Source organism: Tyto alba, unplaced genomic scaffold (assembly GCF_018691265.1).
Source record: "Tyto alba isolate M040663 unplaced genomic scaffold, T.alba_DEE_v4.0 Super-Scaffold_22, whole genome shotgun sequence".
NCBI lineage: Eukaryota > Metazoa > Chordata > Aves > Strigiformes > Tytonidae > Tyto > Tyto alba.
The window spans coordinates 36,169,908-36,189,910 of NW_024881296.1; the positions used below are offsets into that span (position 1 = coordinate 36,169,908).

The 20,003-nt window shown below is 34.6% G+C and overlaps 1 protein-coding gene across 8 annotated transcripts in view; it reads left to right on the forward strand.

The window, feature by feature from the left end:
• The window catches only part of TBC1D32 (TBC1 domain family member 32), a 90,416-nt gene that overhangs the window by 8,302 nt on the left and 62,111 nt on the right, over positions 1 to 20,003 (forward strand). For 7 of the 8 annotated variants that reach the window (XM_032998091.2, XM_032998089.2, XM_032998093.2 and 4 more), the window contains exons 4-18: positions 949 to 1,126; positions 1,778 to 1,849; positions 3,050 to 3,175; positions 4,088 to 4,166; positions 4,329 to 4,429; positions 4,516 to 4,577; positions 5,026 to 5,170; positions 5,899 to 5,958; positions 7,406 to 7,505; positions 7,777 to 7,914; positions 9,300 to 9,392; positions 9,647 to 9,789; positions 14,155 to 14,282; positions 15,425 to 15,626; positions 18,586 to 18,668. In XM_032998091.2, the coding sequence (XP_032853982.2) occupies positions 949 to 1,126; positions 1,778 to 1,849; positions 3,050 to 3,175; positions 4,088 to 4,166; positions 4,329 to 4,429; positions 4,516 to 4,577; positions 5,026 to 5,170; positions 5,899 to 5,958; positions 7,406 to 7,505; positions 7,777 to 7,914; positions 9,300 to 9,392; positions 9,647 to 9,789; positions 14,155 to 14,282; positions 15,425 to 15,626; positions 18,586 to 18,668 (1,710 nt within the window). The remainder of the gene's footprint in view (positions 1 to 948; positions 1,127 to 1,777; positions 1,850 to 3,049; positions 3,176 to 4,087; positions 4,167 to 4,328; positions 4,430 to 4,515; positions 4,578 to 5,025; positions 5,171 to 5,898; positions 5,959 to 7,405; positions 7,506 to 7,776; positions 7,915 to 9,299; positions 9,393 to 9,646; positions 9,790 to 14,154; positions 14,283 to 15,424; positions 15,627 to 18,585; positions 18,669 to 20,003) is intronic. The other variant, XM_032998094.2, reaches the window with a different exon arrangement.

Here is a 20,003-nt window from a genome sequence, read left to right on the forward strand (position 1 = left end):
TAACTTCTTATTGATACATTCTGTATTTTCATAGTACAGTCACCTATGTTAGAAAACACTTCTTAATTAACTACACTTGGCTTTTATTTTCACCTAGAAAATAGCTGTTAGGATGATTTTTTTTCAAATTACATTGTTTGTGTCTTTTTGTTTTGAGGATCAGGACCTTAAGGTTCTTGTGCTCGTTACAGTTGATAGAAGACACTGCAGTGAACTAAATATGTCCGCATCTTGTATTTTTAATTTGAGTGGTAGGAGGATATTAAAGCACAATATGGTAATTTATATCTTTGGTGACTGTAAAGTAAGTAGTAGTAGCCTTAACATAAAAAATAGTTTGAAATAAAATATATCAACAATTTAGAATAGGATGTTTTTCTGAAGAAGCTTTTATTTTGAATTGTTTCCTTGCGGATATTATTATTCAATTTATGTAACTTAGAAAAACGCCTTTTTTGTTGAAGGAAAATTATTTTGTGTGCATGACCTGTACTTAAGGTCTTGAATCAAGATGATGTGTTCTCTTCTATTGGTTCTGCTAGAGGCTTATAGCAGAAAAAAAATTGGATGTTGAACCTGAAGAAACATAAACAAGAACAAGGATGAGAACTGGTCTGTCTCAGGGACAGATTCTCCCTTTTGGTGGATTCACATTGTTCTTTCTTAAGAACCCCTCAGAACAGGATTATGTTAGTGGTGCTTCATTGAATGATTTTAGAAGGGCAAAGAAGAATATTATTATAATTTAAAAATAGAGTTATCCGAAACATTTAAGGTACATATATGTTGCTCATTTTGGAATTTCATTTCATTCGTTTCTGTAAATTCAGTGAGTTTGGGTCTAAGTAGTATTATGCCATATGCAGTTATTCATGTTTTAGTGATTTTTTTTTTAATTAATTAGTGATTTTGATGCTCTTTAATATTAAAATCATTTTTACTTTGAAGATACAGAGAAATGATGCATGCCTTGAAGAATGTCATGATGGTTGTGGTAGAATCTTTGATCAACAAGTTCGAAGAAGATTGGATGCGTAATAAGGAGCTGGATAGTAAAACAAAGAGCGAGCATCAGAGTGGCTGTTACACAGACAACTGTTCTGACAGTGACTCCTCGTTCAATCAAGTACAATGTGTTTTCTCTGTGTTCCGAAACAAGCATGATACTGCAAAACTGTTAAGTTTCTGTCAGTGAAGACTGAAAACAGGCCTAGTGAAAGATTCATCCTTCCTATTTTTGAGATATCCTAAACCGAATTATTTGCCTTTCTTTCACTCTGAAGTACTGAGCTTGTACAAGCTATCTAACCTTTAGATATGATAGTATGCTAGATGACATTAACATGATGCCCATATGCTTTAAAGTACCTATGCAAGGACTGCATAGAGAAAGATAAAATAATGGTAAAAGCAATACATCATCTAACTTTCTGTGATTTTACTTTAGGAGCCAAGTAATGTGCAGTTCATTTCCAGATTACTGCACTATGCTATGTTACTTACTGAATGAATTATTACAAGCAATTTTATGAAGAATCAGGAAACTTTTAAGTAAAGCATAGCAAAGCAAAATATGTACTGTTAGTTTTGTTGCTGTAAATTTAACTTTGCACGAACAGCAGAAAACATTTAGAATGTTGACTTTATTGTTAAATCAGTATAAATGTTAAAGTCCTATTTATTAAAATTAATTTAGATACCAGAAAGACTGCTTTTAATCTTCTGCTCTTAAGTTTAATAAAATATACTAATGATCATTTTATAATGTATATTACAGAGTTACACGTTCATGAGTCAAGAACAATTGCAGCTGCTTGTAGAAAGGCTTGACCCTATTCAGCCTAAGGAAGTAAGTTTAAAAGAAGAAATAATGTTAATACAAATGAATGTTTACAGCATATTGTAGAACAGACTGTATGTACATAAGAATTTATATGTACCTAAGTGGAATCTTGTCTTTGTTGGTACTTACTATCTTGGCTTCAGTGCAGCAGATGCTCTGCAGTGCAGAGTTTCATTGTTCATAACCATCTGGTTCTAAAGCTAGTGCTGCAGCAAGTATCTTCTTTTTATTTTTATTAATTTTTTTGTTAGGAGTTTGTGTGCTATAGATGGGCATTTTTATTTTGGAAAAAGTTCTGTGAGAAATAGTTATTGAAACTTATTTTCCTATATCCGTGCCCCTTTCTCTTCTTGGTAACTTCCGTGTTCTCATTTGTGTTTACCTGTATCGGAAGAGAGAGATGCCTGCTGGTTTGCCAACAAGCTGCTTCCAGACGGAATATGTAAAGTCCAAGTCAGGTTTGCCTTCCTGTCATTGGCAGTGCTAATTGGGGTCTCTAACCACCAGTCAGCAGCAGCTGCTGATATTTTTGAAGCTTGGAGAAATTTAATTTTGAGAGTGCTGTTTCAGTAGGATTTGTTTGGGATTGTCTGGCAGTTGAAAAAGGCATAATAAACAGGAACTGGTATAAATACGGTGGTTGAATTTTCTTAGAAAACCAAGTGAAAAGTCTGATGCTATTAAACATTGTTAAAATTTCCTACAGTTTATTTCAGTAATATGAAATAAATTACTAGAGATTACAGCTGTGTACAAATAGAACATAAAAAAAAAAGTTATTTGCAATTAGGTAGATTATAATGCTGATGAAAATTCAGGAGTAAAACAGTGTCCAGTAACTGTTTCCACTTCCTCTTATTTAGAGAGCTGCTAGGCACATTTATAGTATTTGATGATAGTGTCCTATATTCCCTGATAAAAAATTGATTGCAAACAGAAAGTAGAATGTAATCCTTGCATCCAGTTTTGAAAACCTATATAAAATGGTTTTGTTGTTTCTTCATATATGTTTTTTTATTATTATTATTAATGTAGTGTTTTTTTCTAAATCGCCATAAAAATATAGCAGAAGATAAATATTCTGGAATTCCTTATCTGTTCTATAGCCACGTCCTGTTCCTTTCTCCCTCCAAGTTACACTGTAAATTACGTACTTGAGAGGATGCTGTGAAGGATTTGTGGTGTTTATCTTTTTGACTGCTTCAGGTTCGCCAAGAAGCATTGCAGACACTGTGCTTTGCCCCTCCCTCTGACATACTGAACTCTGAGAGTTGGCCAAATCTGCGTAAGCATCTAACGATGTCGCTGTCGGATCCTGATGCGACGTTCAGTGTAAGCTAATGTTCTCTGTTTGGTTACCAGACGTGCAGCCGTAGTAAAGAGTACTGAAAAGAAAGAAGAAGTTACATACGTACTATGAGTAGTCCAGTGGGGTCCCAAGACATTTTATTTGTGTCAGTATCAGATAAACTCTTTTTGAAATAAGAGAACTATATGATTCCGGTAGGTCTTGATTTAAAGGATTACAACAGGATTTCCACAAAGGATTTTGAGAGACTGGAGTACTCATTTACATATCTTTTAATGGGAATGAAGAAGTTTGAATGTCTTTTAGCAAACAGACAAAAAATATTGACAAAACCCTTCTGCAAAACATGTCATGTTAATATTTCCTATTTAAGTCAGGTATATGCTCCATGACAATGAGAGAATGATACGTAGTAATATTGCACAGGTGCTGATAAAGAAAAAAAGACAGCTGCTTAAGCTTATTTTAGATTATTTATTATGCCAGTTAAGACTTTTTTTCTTTTTCTTTGAATTTTAAATTGATTATTAAATAAATACGAAAATTGTCTCAGTTGCTGTCATGTATTTCTCTTTCAACACAGAAGGTTTACATTGTATTTTGAAACAGTGCTAGTCACAAATCATTGGTATATTTAATAACATAAAAGCATTATTGTTAATGGAAAAGTACAGTCATATTCCATGACCTGCTTCTTTGCAGCTCAGTTAGGCTTTGCACTGGTGCTGTCAGTTAAAGTATTTGAGTGAATTTTCCTTTGGACTGTAGGTTTCTGTGATCCCAAACTGTATATTTTTATAAAATATGCTTCACACCTGTGGAGATAGCTGAGCAATATTTAATATTAAGAATAGTGCAACTACATATTGAGTATTGTTCAATAATAATACACAGTTACATGACTATTTAATACATTGCCGGCTTTTTTTCCTTAGGAGAAAATTCTTAGGTTCTATGCAAAAACCTTTTCTTCTTCTCCTTTTAATATGACAAGAGAAGTCTATACAAGTTTAGGTATGTGCATTTAATTACATTTAAGACTTTTTGAGTTGTGTTCTTCTGAAAATCAGTTAACTTCTATAGTGAAGCTGTATAGTACAGTTAATACAGTCTGTTTTGCCACTATTGTCATGGATGTGAGGTTTGTTTTGTTTTTTTTTTGTATTTTTTTTTTAGCAAGACACTTGGAGTTGTACTTTCTTTCTGGAGAATATTCGCTTTGTATTTCAGCTGGTCTGGATGTATCTAACACAGACATAAATCATTTACTTAAAAAGGTATAAATGAATTTTCCATAATTTTTTTTTTTGTCATTACTGAAACATCACGCATTATTTTATAATTTTAGTAATTATGTTTTCAGGTCCGCCTTTTAAATGAGTACCAAAAAGAAGCTCCATCTTCCTGGATTCGTCATCCAGAAAAGTATGTCACCTTCAAAAACCTGTCACTGTTTCTTAATTTAATGATTTTCAACATACAATTTTATCAAAAGGTCAATTACAGGATGCACAGATGACTGGTCAGTGATAAGGGGGGAATATAAATAGAGGGTGGGAAAAGTGGAATAGGAAAGTTGCATAGGAGTAGTCATGGGTCATATTAAGCTGCTTACTTAGCTTTTGAAGTGTTTTAAGTGCTTTTTAAACAAAAATAATTTGGATGTTTAACAAAGTAACAAGTGTAATAAAATATGTAATCGTATGTTGTCATTAGTTTTTTATTCGCGGTAATATAAAGAATTAATATCCTTACGAGATCAAGTTAAAGGTAATGTTGTTGATATTAATGATTTATCTGAACAATGAGGTTTTACCAGAAATTTGTTCCTGAGTATTACTGATGGAAATGTTTTTCCTATTTGTGCTATAAGGTACATGGAGGAAGTAGTGGAGAGTACCTTGTCACTTTTGTCAGTAGAACACGAGCCTAATCATCCTGCCTCTCCAGATTTTTTGAGTCCAGTCTACTTCTTGGCTTTGCTAGATATGAAAGCAGTATGGTTTAAAAAGTGGACGGTAAGCAAAAAAAACCCCAACCCAACAACCCGTAACTTGTTCGTGTCTGACATGTATTTTGAAAAGTTTGATTTATGACTCTTATTATCACAGACCTATCGTGACCTCATAACAACCTATAATGAGCACTGTAATTAAGGAAGTCTGGGGGTTTTTAGGCATTTATGTCCTTTGCCCTTTAACACTACACTGTCCCTCCATTTCTATTCAGTTACTAGCTGTCATAAAATTTCTGAGAACTTACTGTGCTTTGGGACTTCAGTCCCTTTGCCATAATTGACTGACAGCTATCAAACCATGCAAATATTTTTCTGGAAGAAGTGATGAGCATGAAAGTACAGTTATATATATACGATATGCTGCACACAACTTGCTAACTTCTAGTGGACATTAGAGCTTTTTGCAGGCTACCATGTATAAATTTATAATTTAGGTTTTACATAGCAATGTCAAAACACATAGTCTAACATCTCAGCGTAGTTATTGTTTTTCTGTTTATTGCATGTTCTGCCACACATTTTTCTAATGACACAGTTTTCTCTTGTCATCCTAAATGTACTGCAAACAAAAGGCTCAGCTGAGTGTAATACTGGTTTATACAAGCTGGAGTTCAATACACTGAGTATGTACTGTGCACAGGATTCCTAATAGAATTAATTTCTGATTTTTAATTTAAAAATAAAATTTACATGTTTGAAGTTGACATTAGGTCTTCTTTGTCATTTTAGCATGCGTATTACAGCAGAACAGTGGTACTTAGGCTTTTGGAAAAGAAATATAAATCCTTGGTAAGTATTTCCAAAGGCAAATTTACTCAAAGCTTGTTCTTGCTTTGCACATTGTGATTTAATCTTTTTTTTCCTTTTTCCCTAATGTCAGAGCTGTTCCATGTTGTTTAGCTAGATAAGTCTTTTTGATTTTATTTTTTTAAATTTCTCTTTGCTTAAGTGAGTCATTGTTAAATGCAAAGAAGGGTATGTGACAGCTCTAAATAAAGGCAGATTTGAATGTTTTATAGCAGGTGTTCAATTAGGATTATTATTTATTAATTCCATATGTTGAATTCATATTTAGAATTATTTCTGATAATGAATAAAAATAACAAATGGTGCATGAAAAAATATCATAAAAACTCTAAGCTGAATTTGGATTTTTGATGTAAAGAGGCTAAAAAAACCACCATTCTTTAAGTTGTGATATGAAGCATTAAGGATTCAAAGTGTCAGCAAGATAAAGCAAACTGGGAGAATGTCTTTAGTAATGTAGGTGTTAATCCTATCACATATTCCATATGGGCAGATCTCTGGACCGGGATGAAAGTTTAAATGTTTTCAGTAAGACCAATATAGATGTGATATCCATCCATATAGACAGGACTTTGGTTATGTTTTGTAAAATCTTGTAATACAAATGAGATATAACGTAAAATAGAAGTGGCTGGTAAAACCTTAAGTTGGAAGACAAGGGCACAGACAACTATAAAAGACATTTGTCTTGTTTATCTGTATGCATAGAAGAGAGCATAGAATAAAGCATGTTCCATGCAACAAAAAGTTTATAATAGGAAGTCCATGAACAGGCTAGTCTAATGTAATTTATAAGCATAAACATCAAATTAATTATTTTTTTAATTACATATGCCTGTATATTTTACTTACACTTGTGAATAAGTCTTAGCAGCTCCAAACTGTAATAATTCTGAATGTACTTCTTTGTTCATATGCTATATTTGTGGTTCAATTCTAAATCTATGATGATAATTTTTAAGCTTTTATATACATTGATTAGATGATGAAGGTTACAACACTTCTGCAAAGAACAGCAATAGTGCTGATAGCACCCAACAACCAAACTTACATTTTAGTGAGTGTATTTGAGACAAAGTTTTTCATGTGTGGAAAATTAAAATCTTCCCTAGTAATGACAATATGTCAATCACAGATTGCCATTAACTTCTCCAAATACTTGCACGTTCTCTGTGGTCTTTTTCATAGATTGTCTTAATGCTCATAGAGCTGGTACTGTGATAATGTAATAATGATGGCAATGTGTTTTAATAGCCGTGTACAATTTTGTCTTCTGTTGGTTAACCCATCCAAAGCACTGAAACATGAGGTAATTGCAGTTAAATGGGTATTTAGGTTCTTGTGTTAAAGGACAGTACTTGGATACAAGAGAAAATGACTTTGTTGTAAAATGCCAGGTATTTTATTATTTTGTGCTTTTTTTCCACAGATTAATGCCGCTGTCCAGCAATGTCTTAATTATTTTGAATTTTGCAAGGCAGCAGTTAATAAAAATTCCAGAGTCAGTGACTTCTCCCAGCAGGAATGTAGTGAGTATCTTTGCATGTCTTGCATTATATGCACATACATACACATTCTCTAGGTCTTTGATCATGCTACCTCATGAGGAAGACATTCTATCCTTTTTCTTCCCAAAATAATGTATGTCTGTCTTTTGAGAGAACACTAGTAGCAGTGGTTCCTTACTCGGGCTGTCTCTCTTTATACAGAAAATGATCCACATATGTTGCAGGTAGCAGCTAGCTACTGTAGAGTAAACTAAAAGTGTCAAGTTCTAATTTTTTTGTTTTTTTGTTAAAGGTGATAAGCAGAACTTTTCTTACACTGGACCAGAATTGCAATACGTCTATTTTGTTCATTCACTGTGCCTTTTAGGAAGATTGTTGATCTATAAGCAAGGTCGAAATCTCTTTCCAGTACATCTGAAAAATAAAAAAGGTAAGGGGAGGGCTGAGGAAAACAGAACCTGTTGAGCAACGCTTTATCCATACTTGATATATGTTTCCAGTGCAATAGTGTGGACATTGTAAGGCAATACTCTGTTCAGCAATTCTGTGCCTGGAAACCATTCTTAAGAGATGGTATAGGTAGTTTTGGGCATCAATACAGTTTTTAAATCTTTGGATGTGGTTGAATAGATAGCTTTTATCCTTAAGTTTACTATATTAATTTCATGTTGAAGGAGAGTTGGATCTTTGTGTGATTCAGTCTTTCTAAGTATGAGTTATATCTTTTGTCAAATGAATTGATGTAATTGTTTAGAAGAGAGACATGTCCAGGGACAAAACCAGTTTTTCAGGTGTGAAACAAAATCAGTATTTCAAGCTAATTGCAAATTGAAAACAATTACTCTGAGCTTAACCTATTAATATAATTAAGGTAAAACAATGGTAGAGAAAAAGGTCAGTACCTCTGGAACAGAGGTGATAATAAGGACAGAAGATATGAGATGGAAAAACCCTTGGACATCCAGAGAAATCTGCATATGGTGATACATTGTGCAGGGTTGGCAAATGCAAGTGTATGAGAACAATTGTAATGTTCCATTACATGAATATCTTGATTAATTCAGTGTAGAATTCAAACTATTACTAGGTACTAATTCTGAGACTTGTCTTTGAAGGTGTTTTGTCCCTCTGGTTTGAGGATCGGGACTTAATAGATCCAAGGTAGAGCAGTTGTGAGGAAGAAGTAGCTACTAATTGAGTGCTTTTGTCATTTATGGATTATCTGTATAACACCATTCAAGCAGTGATCCATTGGTGATGGTTGCTTTTTTTCTCTCCCCTACAAAAGTATCCGTCTCACCATCTGTCTTCTTAATAATGTCCTTCTCAGCTTCACAGATAGCAACCCTTTCCTCACAAATTGTCTGATTTATTAACATAATTACATTAAACTCGGAGCAATAGTTCCCAACCTGCATTTAGCTACATTTGTTGTTTTGTTTCAGACCTAAGGAAGAATTGTCTGACAGCTTGCCTCTTTTCCAGGTTCACTTAATCTAATAGCCAAGTAATACTTTTTCCTACAGCCATGTATATTCGGCGTTCTCAAATTTTGGCTGCCATCTGTTTCAGTGGAAGACATGGTAAAATTACAGCTGGCTACATTGGGAGAAAGATCAAGCCTTATAAGTTGGTCATGAAATACCTTGGTAGAGTCCAGGGACGTGCATGTCGTTTGCTGTATCAGTTGTACATATGTTGATTTTCTCAATAAAGTAAAGCAATGTTTATATATATTTACAAAATCAATTTTGTTTGTCTCATTTTAATTTGCAGAGTACTTTCCTTTTTTTTTTTTTTTTTTCTTTTTCATAGATAGTGTATCCATAACCAATCTGTTGGTATTATTTACTCAGCTTATTTATTACTCTCCAAGTTACCCAAAGACAGCTTCAGCAGCGCATACAGGTGAATGTTTGTTTTTATAATTATATATACCAGCATATATTAATGATGCATGTGCTAACTTCTTTTGCAGTTTTTAATTTGGGTCTGTTACTTGTACAGGTTTTTCTCTTCCATTCCTCCCTTATCTTTCATTCTTCCCTCTAACTGTGTTCAATCAGTGCTTAACAAAATTATATTTCAGAAGCATCTACATAAGCCATATAGATATGTTTGTGTAGATTAAAATATAAACAAATAATTCTCGTGTTCACCAGACAGTTATTCTCCATCAAGTCTTGTTATGGAGATTCTGCAAGTTTTTTGTGATCAAACGGGATGTGCTGCTGGATGTTTATATACGGATGCAGTGATAGATGCCCTACTTCATCCCGTTCAAAGTTTACTGAGTGGCACTGAGGTTTGTAGTAATCTTCCAAATAATTTTTAAAACTATAGAGTATTATATTTTTTTTGTATTTTCTATATAGTAGATTTATTTAGTCACATGGTAACTTCTGTAATAGCTAATTTAGAAAATACTATAGTATACCTTAAATAGCATAGGCTGTCATTATGATTAGTCTGTCAAACTTGGTTTTCTGGAAATCTTGTAAATAGTGGCAAAAATTGTGCTGTAGTGAAACCGTACCCTTGGGAAAATCACATTGCTTGATTTTTTTAACTTTTTTTATTTTCTTTCAGTGTTTTTGTGTGTTTTGGATAATTTTTGGATGCTTATGTGCTCTACCTGCTCTTTAAAAGCCAACCTACTTTTATTCCTTCTTAAATTCATCTGGCAACTTGAAGTTAAGTTTTCTCAATAATTAGTATAGGTAAAATATGTAATTCTTCATGGATAATTATTATTTTCTGAATTGATGAAAAGAAGAGTTTAGTTTTGTGGGTTTTTTTGTTTTGTTTTGTTTTGTTTTTTTTTTCCTTTTAACATTTCTATAAGAATTGTAAAAATCTTGGGAAACATTACCTACCTTTAGGTACTTGAAAGTATAGCTATAGCTTCAGCCTTTCCTATTGTTTTGTTTTGACTGAGATGATTTAATTGATCTTGCTGACTGTAAGTCTCAAGACAGAGAGGCTGAGGGTCTGAAATGCCCATGGAGGAGCCTGAGCTGTCTTGCATGAAGAGACTCTGAGAGAAATTAGTGGCTGAGTAGTTCTGAATTTACTTCCTGAGACTCATGCTTGCAAAGACAGTCTGGGTTCCTAACTTAAATACCTCATCTAAGTTCTTAAAGTTGAATTTTGTCAGTATCCTTCTGATTATTTTTTCAGTGCAGTTTGTTTATTTTGCAGGAAAGACTCTTCATATTAGTTCCTGAAAATATTTTCAGCTATACAGAAATATTACAGTGCTATTTCAAAAGTGTAAATAATCAGTTTCCAAGTAAATATTAAAAAGGATGTATTTCTGTAAAACTAAAAACCACAGTATTGCAAAAATTTGATCATGTTAATAATTTAGCTCTTCTGTGTACTGAGTACAGTAGCATTACTTATACATTTTATTATAGGGATATTTGTGGATGCTTTTGCAAGATTAACACCTTAAGTTGTCTTGTTTTTACTGTACTTTGAAAAAATTCAGTGCAAGTTTTTTCAAAAAAGAACTGAGCCTGCATGTGCTTTGAACACTGATAGTCAAATTTAAAAAGAGTACTAAGGCAATACTTCACTTATTTGCTGTGATGGAGGCCTGTGTAATCCCCCAGGCTATCTCTATGGTCACATGGTATTCTAAAGCATATATAACCGTCTCTCTTCTTTATTACACATTAGTAGTTAAAAAAGAAATTACCTCAGCGTTTAACAGTTCTTCCCTTTTTTTTCTTTTTTTGTTTCTGCCATGCTTAGCAGTCTCTCATAGGTAGCTGAACTCTTAACAAATTGTAAGCCCTCCTGTCACTTAGTAACTGGTCTGTTTAAAAAAAACAGGTCATGTTCAGGAATATTTAATGCACAGTAGCTGTAGTAGTTTGGTTATGTGTTGTGAATCTGTAATATGTCATACTTGTTCTAACAGAGGTGCAGATTGTTTTGTATTGTGTCTAGCAAACCAATAGCTAGGAAAGGGAACCCAAGTCAAGGTGACACTCGTCCTCTTTACAAGGATTTGAACTGGTTTTGTTTCCTAGTCAAACCACTGGTACTTATTAGACACCCGAGAAGCCTAATGCTGAACTCTGATACTGGACAATGCCTATCTCAAAATGAAGGCTGTGGTCACACACACGTATTTCTTCAGCTGAGTTGGGGAGTGGGTAGAACTGAAGTTGCATGTGGGGCTCCTTGGTTGTACAGTGGGCCTAATGAGCAAACACAATGCTGTTATTTTACATTTGAGCTCTGAATTCACTCAGATGAGTGCAAGCCTTACTACTCTGCTTAAAAGGCAAGTATTGTGTACCTGTAGTAGAGAGGGGAGGAGAAACTCGGTGGCTGTGAGGAGGAGGAGTTGTCAGAAGGATTAGTGTGTGGGCAGCAGTATTGACCTTTTGGGCTCTGTAGCCTGAGTTGCTGCTGAAGCATAGCTGGTGCAGAACATTGCATTCACATTTTGAATAAACTAAGTACCGTGTTTTGGGGGGTTTTTTGGTGTTGTACAGGGAAAGCAAAATAATGACACTCTTGAAGAAACAGTGACATCACAGTATATTCCGTTCTTAGAATCCTGAACAATGATACCCAGTAACTTAAAAATAAAAGGTATGGGAGCTTTCTAACCCTCTATCACTGAAAATTTTAACTAAAAAACCAAAGTCAAAATGGTGTTTTTTTTTCTTCGGTTACTTTGACCACTGGCATTAATAGTAAATTTCTTAAATTTTAAAATAGGAAAACTATATTTTTCTTCTGTGCACTATATAAAATGTAGAGCTACCTGTATGAGAAGAAGCAGAAGCTGGATTGCATAGCATTTTAAATATAATTTTCTTGCGAGTCCATCTCTTCTTGATAAATAAGAGTGGAAAATATTTAAGCAGTGCACTTCAACTTAAGGGAAGTGGTGCTTTATTCCTCTTTCTGACATAATAGATACTTAACAAGTGTTACTAGGAACATTAATCCCCCCCCTACCTCATCTTTGCTTAAAATTTATCTCACTGTTGACTCCACTCTATTGTCCTGGGTGTGGGTAGAGGGAAGCTACTGAAGGGGACTTCTCACTTTGAAAACCAGCTTCCTTCTTCGTAAGTACGTTTATGTATAAATCCTAGGAATTTGGAGTGTTTCTTAGTCCCTGGGTGAGAAGGTACGCTCTGGCTATCTCATGCCTGTATTATTGAGGCATATGGACAGGAACAGAGTTTTGGTGAGTACCTTTAGGACACTGCATAAGTCCTGCAGAGTTACAACTACTGTCTAACGTCAGGCCCTCGGCACATTGGCCCCCTACATCCCCTCCTCTGGGCTTGGCAGCCTGGGCTCAGGGCCAGCATAGGTAAGGGTGTGGATGTCCAGCCTTGGGGAGCTATTTGAGAAAGCTCTGCTAGGAAGCCTCAGCAGAGATCCCCCCCAGTGATGACTCTGCTAATAAAGTCTCAGTGTGGACTCACTCCACCTTTCACTCAGGAGTGATTTTTAAGATGAGATTCTTGTCCTCATTCTCTGCCTCTACTGTTGTAACAGCATCAAAGCCTACTGTCCCACTGACCTGAACCATAACCCACAGACATGATTTCTTGGTTTGCTTCACCTCAGACCAGCCTTGTCACTATAAATCCGGTTGCATGGTGATCATTGGGTTGTGTCTGACCCCAGTTACCGTGTGTGGAGCCAACCCCCACTCACTGACTTGGCTTCCTGGATTAACCTTGGACCTCCCTCATCACTGTGGAGGGGATCTGGACTGTTGAGTGAGCCTGGTTACTATCACTGGACCTTGCCTGTTCACCTTGCTTGGGTATGGTGGGACTGCCTGCCATCCGATGGTGAGCCGCTGTCTCTGCCTGCCTTGTTATCATGCTCAGCTCCCAGCTTCTCATCCCTTGCAGAGCATCCTGCCCTTGCTGCTCCGTGACAGATTCTTCATAGAGCACCCACGTTCTGCTTGTCTACCGTTGGAATATCGACTTCATTTATTAATAAGCAATGGCTAATTTAACACTGATTTGGGTAGTACATTAATTAGTCATGGTACCATACTGAACAGTCTGAATCCCAGTGTTAAATGTTCAAGTCTGCTTGATTACAGCCTAGTTATAGCTATACAGTGCGCTGAAGTGTATAAGAAAGCGGTAGAGGACTTTTGCTTTGCTTCAGTGGGAAAGACTTTCCTCACGATTCGAAAGCAAATGGTTGTTTGGGCCTACTGCAGCCTAGAAGTGAGGTAGATGCAGAACATCATCTTGAGAACTGGAATTCCATTTCTAGCCAAAGAGTTGCCAATGCGTATGCAGCAGCGAGGGAGTGTGCATGTTTCTCACCTTGATTCAGGTATTGTTCTTACACCCCTAGATGGCATATCAAGAGGATTTCCATATTCACGATGGGAGAAGAGAAGGAGGAGTTTAGAAATGTCTGTTCTTTGTATCTGTGCAGTCATTGAACCTCTGCCATAATCATTAGAAGTGACAATTATTGCAATTTGTGATGATTTCTGTGTGATGATATTTGAACATAGGCTGTTTGCTTATTTTGTTTAAGCTGTTAAGCAATCATCAGAAAGGTGACCTTCAGGTTTTGCATACATAAGCCAGACTTGAATAAACAGCTATCACAAAAGCATTGAATTTAAAACTACTTTTCTTTTTTTTCCAAATAGGTGTATATAAATTGTCTTGAAACCACTTTAATTGATGTAGCTGATATTTTGGCAAGGATTGCTGCTGTAGAAGATGGTCTTTCTTTCCTTCTTTATGGAGAAAATGAAAAAACTGCCAAAGATAATAGGTAAGAGTATATTAGTGAATGGCATTAGTGAGTACTTTAATGAACTACATTAGCCTTATGAGACTTTTCTCTTTTTTCATTTATCTATAACATGATATGTTTTGTTTATGTTTGGCGTAAAATACCTAATTATCAAGTAAAGTAGTAAGTGTTTTAGAAAATGCATTAGGGAGACATTTATGTGTATAACCAGGTGAAATGACAATTTAAAGAAATATTTTTATTAAGGGAGATTTCTATGGTTTACCTGTTTTTCACATTCATGTGAGTGCTTTCTTCCTTCTGAATGAAGTTCCATTATATTCATAGTGCTACTGTTCAGGCCAAAGGCCCTTCTTTTCTGTTTTTTGTTGGTTTGTTTTTAGAATAAATATAAAAAATCAGCCTAATTTATTGAAAGAATAGATTTTATTTATCATTCATTTTTCAGTACACCTAGTAGAGACAGATTTCGTGTCAAGCTGACACTTATAATACTGTACCTGAGTTAGGATCTGTGTGATCCTATGGTATTATATTGTTAACTGATGCTAAAATTTGAAACAGGGCAGTAAAATTGAGACTAGCTTTTAAAAAATATCTAAGCTATAGGTCATGAAAATGTTTGGAATGTATGTCTTCTAAGTGGAAGAATCACAGAAGTTTCATATGCTTTTAAGGGGAGTTGGAAGTAAAAGATAATATTTTGGAGAAAGAGTTGTCATTTGCATTGCAAACCTAGAAGATTTCAGGAGATCTCAGATAGGAAAAAGGAAGAACAGGAACAAATTTTGCCTTATAATGATATCCTTAACACTGACTAAGCAGAAACTAAAGTGATTGTCTTGCTGCACTTCCCAGCTGGACTTGTATAGAACAAACAGTCTGTGTCGTTCATGTCAATGTGGGCTGGATGGAAGAGAATGGATGCTTTTTTGCTTTATGTAGATTGGCAGCCAAAGTAAAATCACTTGCTGTACATTTCTTTTCTTCTGATTGACTGGTGTTACAAGATACAATGTAGTTGGCCCTTAGCTAGTTGGTCATAGTTTCTTTCCATAGGTTTTTTTCTCCCTAGAAAAAGTTAATTTAGTCAGAGGATTTGTTTCAAAGCTTATTGATGATTACAAAACAACATTTTTAAAGTGTTATTTTGTTTCTAGTCCTACAGCTGTTCATGTAATAGCTCAGTTTACAAAGAAACTTCTTCATGACGACATTTCTCTTTTATCTGGATCTGAGCTTTTGCCAGTTGTTAAAGGAGGTTTCGTTTTTGTATGTCGTCAGATGTACAGAACTTGTGAAGGTCTGCAGATGCTAATTCCTTATGGTTTGCATGAATCTATTGGAGAGGCCTGGAAAAAGGTAAGTCTTGTTTTGGATTGGGAAGATTGGAAAAAAAATCTTACTGCAGGAGGTTCTGCTTATGTAATACTTGTTCTTTGCTTCAGGTTGCTTATATTTAAGTAGTGAGATATCGCTTAGAATTGTTCTAAAAAATTAAGTTCTACTTTCCAGATTTTCCTTCTGTATGTGAACCTAGCAGAAGCTTAGTTTGAGACTTCAGTGCCTTGAGATTAAACCAGGAACTCTCAAGATGCATCTATAGACCTATCATTCATTGTCCTTGATGCTAGATGTCACTTAATGTCATGATAGCCAATGTCCACCACAGATTTTGTCTTCACGCTTAGTTTGGGATGTTTTGAAAGGAAAAACTCCAGAGATGTGGTCTTAGTGATTTTTAGGTTAAACTAGTTTGTTTTAGTGGGAGATATGGAGAAAAAAAAGACATTCCAAATATTTGACTTGAGTAGTTAGATGCCATTGAAATATTCTCAAGAGACCATAATGAGAAGCGCCAGGCAGGACTTCTTGTCTCACCTGTGTACTTGGATATCTTATGAAGTGTAGACTCTGTACTTCAACTTTGGTTTGATTGCTAGTCTAATGCTTTTTCTGCATGAAGGAACATGGATCCAACAGTTCTGTGTATTCTGCTTTTGGTTATAATTTTACTGAACAAGGTATATGGATCTCTGCTTTATTCACTAAATTTTTCTATTTTGATTGTTCTGATAGCCATATGCTGTGTCAAAATTCTTTATGTATTATAAACATTTAGTTAACATGCAAAAATGACAGCAGGTGCTGCAACAGCATTTTCAAAAAGTACACTGTGAAGTAAAATTCAAACAGATATTTGAATCATTAAAATAGCTTCATCAGCATTTGTGTAAGGGTAACATACAAAGCTTCAATTGTGTCTTCCAGCTAAACTGAAAGCATATTTAAGCTATAGGTATTAGAACTCTTAGTGGAAACCCAAAATTTAGCTGTGTTGTTTCACTTTATACTGAAAAACGGAACCATCTATTTTTTTTCCCCCAGTGATTGTAAAATATTTTCGTAGAGAAGGATCAGACTAAGCTGGAAGAAAAAAATGGCTAAAAGACTAAAGAGATTTTTTGTAGATGAGGAAGCAGGAGATGCAAGGGCAAGAGAATGGAGCAGCTATTCTTCCTGTCAAATGCTGTATGCTTTAATTATGCTTAGAAATTTAAAAAGTATAGTCACAATGTAAACTGAGACAGAAAATATCAGAAAGATAGGAAATGAAGAGAGACTTAAATCGCCAGCTTGTGAGTATTTCTCAGTGCTTTTATATAGGAATGTTACCATGAAAGCATACATCTTGATTGAAAATAAAATCTATTACTACTTGCAATCATAATTCTATCAAATTAAATTCTGTTTCTCATCAAAGACTGTTGGTTTTCAGACTTACATCTGTCCTTGCATTGAGAACTTTAGGATTTTGTTGGATTAAGGAGTTAGTTCACTTGAATTGTGCAGTAATTTACATAACTCAAAAATCTATCTGTCTTTTTGTGCTTTCCTATTGTGTAACCAGTCAGTCTTACTTGAACTAACCTGTTACTCCATTTAGTATTTATCACAGAGAGGCTGTTATATGCTTTTGATGGGCATTTCCAGTTATTTGCTCTAAAGCACTACAATATTTACACATGCACAGAAGACTTCTTTGCATATTAAAATCCTTTATTACGGCATAGAACATAATTTAGACAAATTGTTTTGACACATACAAAGTAAGTAGACTGAATATGCCAAATTTAAAAAAAAATGATGAAATGTTTAACTGACAAAATGCCATTTCTTCACGTCACTTTGGAGGTCAATTGAGATTGAAGATCTATGTTTTCAGGACTTAGGAATCAATGAGTTAGTATAGAAAAGTCACATTTTCAACTCTGCCATCTTGTTTACTTTTTAAATTATTTTCTGACATTATTAATTTTTAAAACATCTGCAGTTTATAAAATATTCTACCACTTACAGTGTAGCAAAAATTATGGACTTTGGTGGGCTCTATCCAAGCAGTAGTGACAATTTTTTAATGGATAGACTGGTAATTTGTTTCCTTCTCTTTTACACATGTCCTGGAGTTTTAAGACTGATGGAGAACAATTTTTTTCTTGGCAGATTTTCCTGGAATTCTGGGACAGAATTTGTACAGATGATAATAAAAGGGGAACTTAACAGATCAAAGACGACTGACTAGTTTAATAGAGAGATTTTTTGTGAATTTATTAGGTCATGTTTATAAGAGTAAATTAATGACTGCCTACTTTCATTCAAAGGGTGCAATGTGCTTTTTATCCCTAGAAACATGAAACAACTTAAATAGTTCATCTTATACAGTGTTTTTCATACCAATGATTTTCAAATATCATTTAAATTAGAAACTCCTTCAAATATAAAAATACCTATCTATCTTTCTATGTCTGTAGCTCTAATTATATCCATAGCAATATAAATTTATGTAATTTATAAATAAAATAAAAATTGGTAGAATTATTTAATAAAACTGGTATTGAGTTGTTTACTCCAAATACTATCATTTCCATTGCCTGTGACAGGAGTAGAGAGTTGCTTTCTGATTTTTATTTTTTTTAAATTATGTGGTTTTTTTTTTTTTAGTGCCAATTTTTGAGTTGGGAGTCTCCAGATAAAGAGTAAAACGAAAGAGTTTTTTATTTTAAGAATTCTAGTAAAAATCTAAAATATGTACTAGCTCTAAAATGGTTTATACCCAATGAAGAAATAAAAAATAAGGTTTTCTGGAATAAAAAATGTAGTGGAATAATGAATTCTGTGCCAAAGACTAGACTACAGCCTGATCACTGTTGTGTTTTTTTTTTTTTTTTTAATATATAACAAGAAAACAAGCAAGATTTGGGGTTTAAAAATGGTATAAATAAACAATAAGGAGGTATTTTATTTACTTTTTATTTCACAGACGAGTTTGCTTTCAGAAAGAGTACCTACTCCTGTAACTGGTGCGAACTCTACTTCATCAATAAGTCTAGAGTCAAAAAACATGTAAGTTGATGCTTAATTTATGTAAATGCAGAAGTATGAACACATGCTGCTACTTTATTATCCACATTTGAGGCACCTTACAACCATGTGTCTTTTTGACAAAAGCATAGTAGTAGGTAAAGGGAGTGAAATCATCCTAGCACAGGTCTCAGTAGGGTTACAGAATTATTCTTGAACTTTCAGGTCTTTCTTGGTTTAGAGTTGTGTCTAATCTATGTAAAATTGACTTACAGTTGATCCTCTCTGACTAAAGAAATTGGTTTGAGGAAGGCGTGAATTAGAAAGCATAAAACAAAATAGTTGTCAGAGTTTATCTTATGACTTTGATGTGGTGTTAAAATGCTGTTTTTTTGGTTGGTATCTACACCACCAAAATATACTATGTAGCAAGATTTTCAGCCAGAATACTGCCGTCCTGATACATGTTGAGCGAAAGTTATCCTTCCTTTTATACTAAAACTTCATGTCCCTTTATAGAAGTTTGTATGCTTTAAGATGAGAAATACACAAATATTTGTGAGCCTGAAAATTCAGGGTGATGTTGGTGTTAGTGAAGAACCTAGTTAATTACGTAGAATCTTGTTTATACTTTACTATAGATTTCATGCGTAATTTGCAAAGATACCTCAAGAGTTATTACTCTAGTCTGTGGTGGTAGCATGTGAACTGGTTATAGCAATTCAAATCTAGTGGCAAAAAGAAATCTAGGGATGAAGTGGTCTGACCGAGGAGGCTGTTACTAATCACTACCCTTGACATAAGCTACAATTCCCTCCCAGCATCTAGATTTTTCATTTAACTATGGAACAAGACATGCTGATATTATTTCTGGGTGAACTTTTTGCATCTGAACATGATGTGGCAGGGATTCTGCGGGAGAAGTGACTAAGGTTCGGGGTAGCAGTTGACTGCTATGAGAAAAGTTGCATGCTGCTTGCTGATAATAGGAGTCAAAAATGGGGAATGAGAGCTAGATATGGGAATCCAGTAAGTAAATGATTTTAGAGAAGCAGAATCACAAGAGTCCAGTGATACCTGCAGGGACGGTACCTAGTCAAAGGTGAAATCATTGCTTCACTTTTTATTTTAGGGCATATTTTGTAGGGCAGAGGGTATCATCATACTTTGTTCTTGAAATTGGTGTTCTTTCTGCCATGTCTGTAGAAAACATTTTCCATTTACTGCTGTTAGTATGTGAAGCTCTTGTGTATATAGAGCACCTTATTTTCATCATTCTGTACTAATTGCTAGCAGGAGCCTTTATCTCCTGAAATGTGAGTTTTTATTAGTTAATCATAGTGTTTTTACGTTGGTGAGGAATTCTGTGCCTCCTTT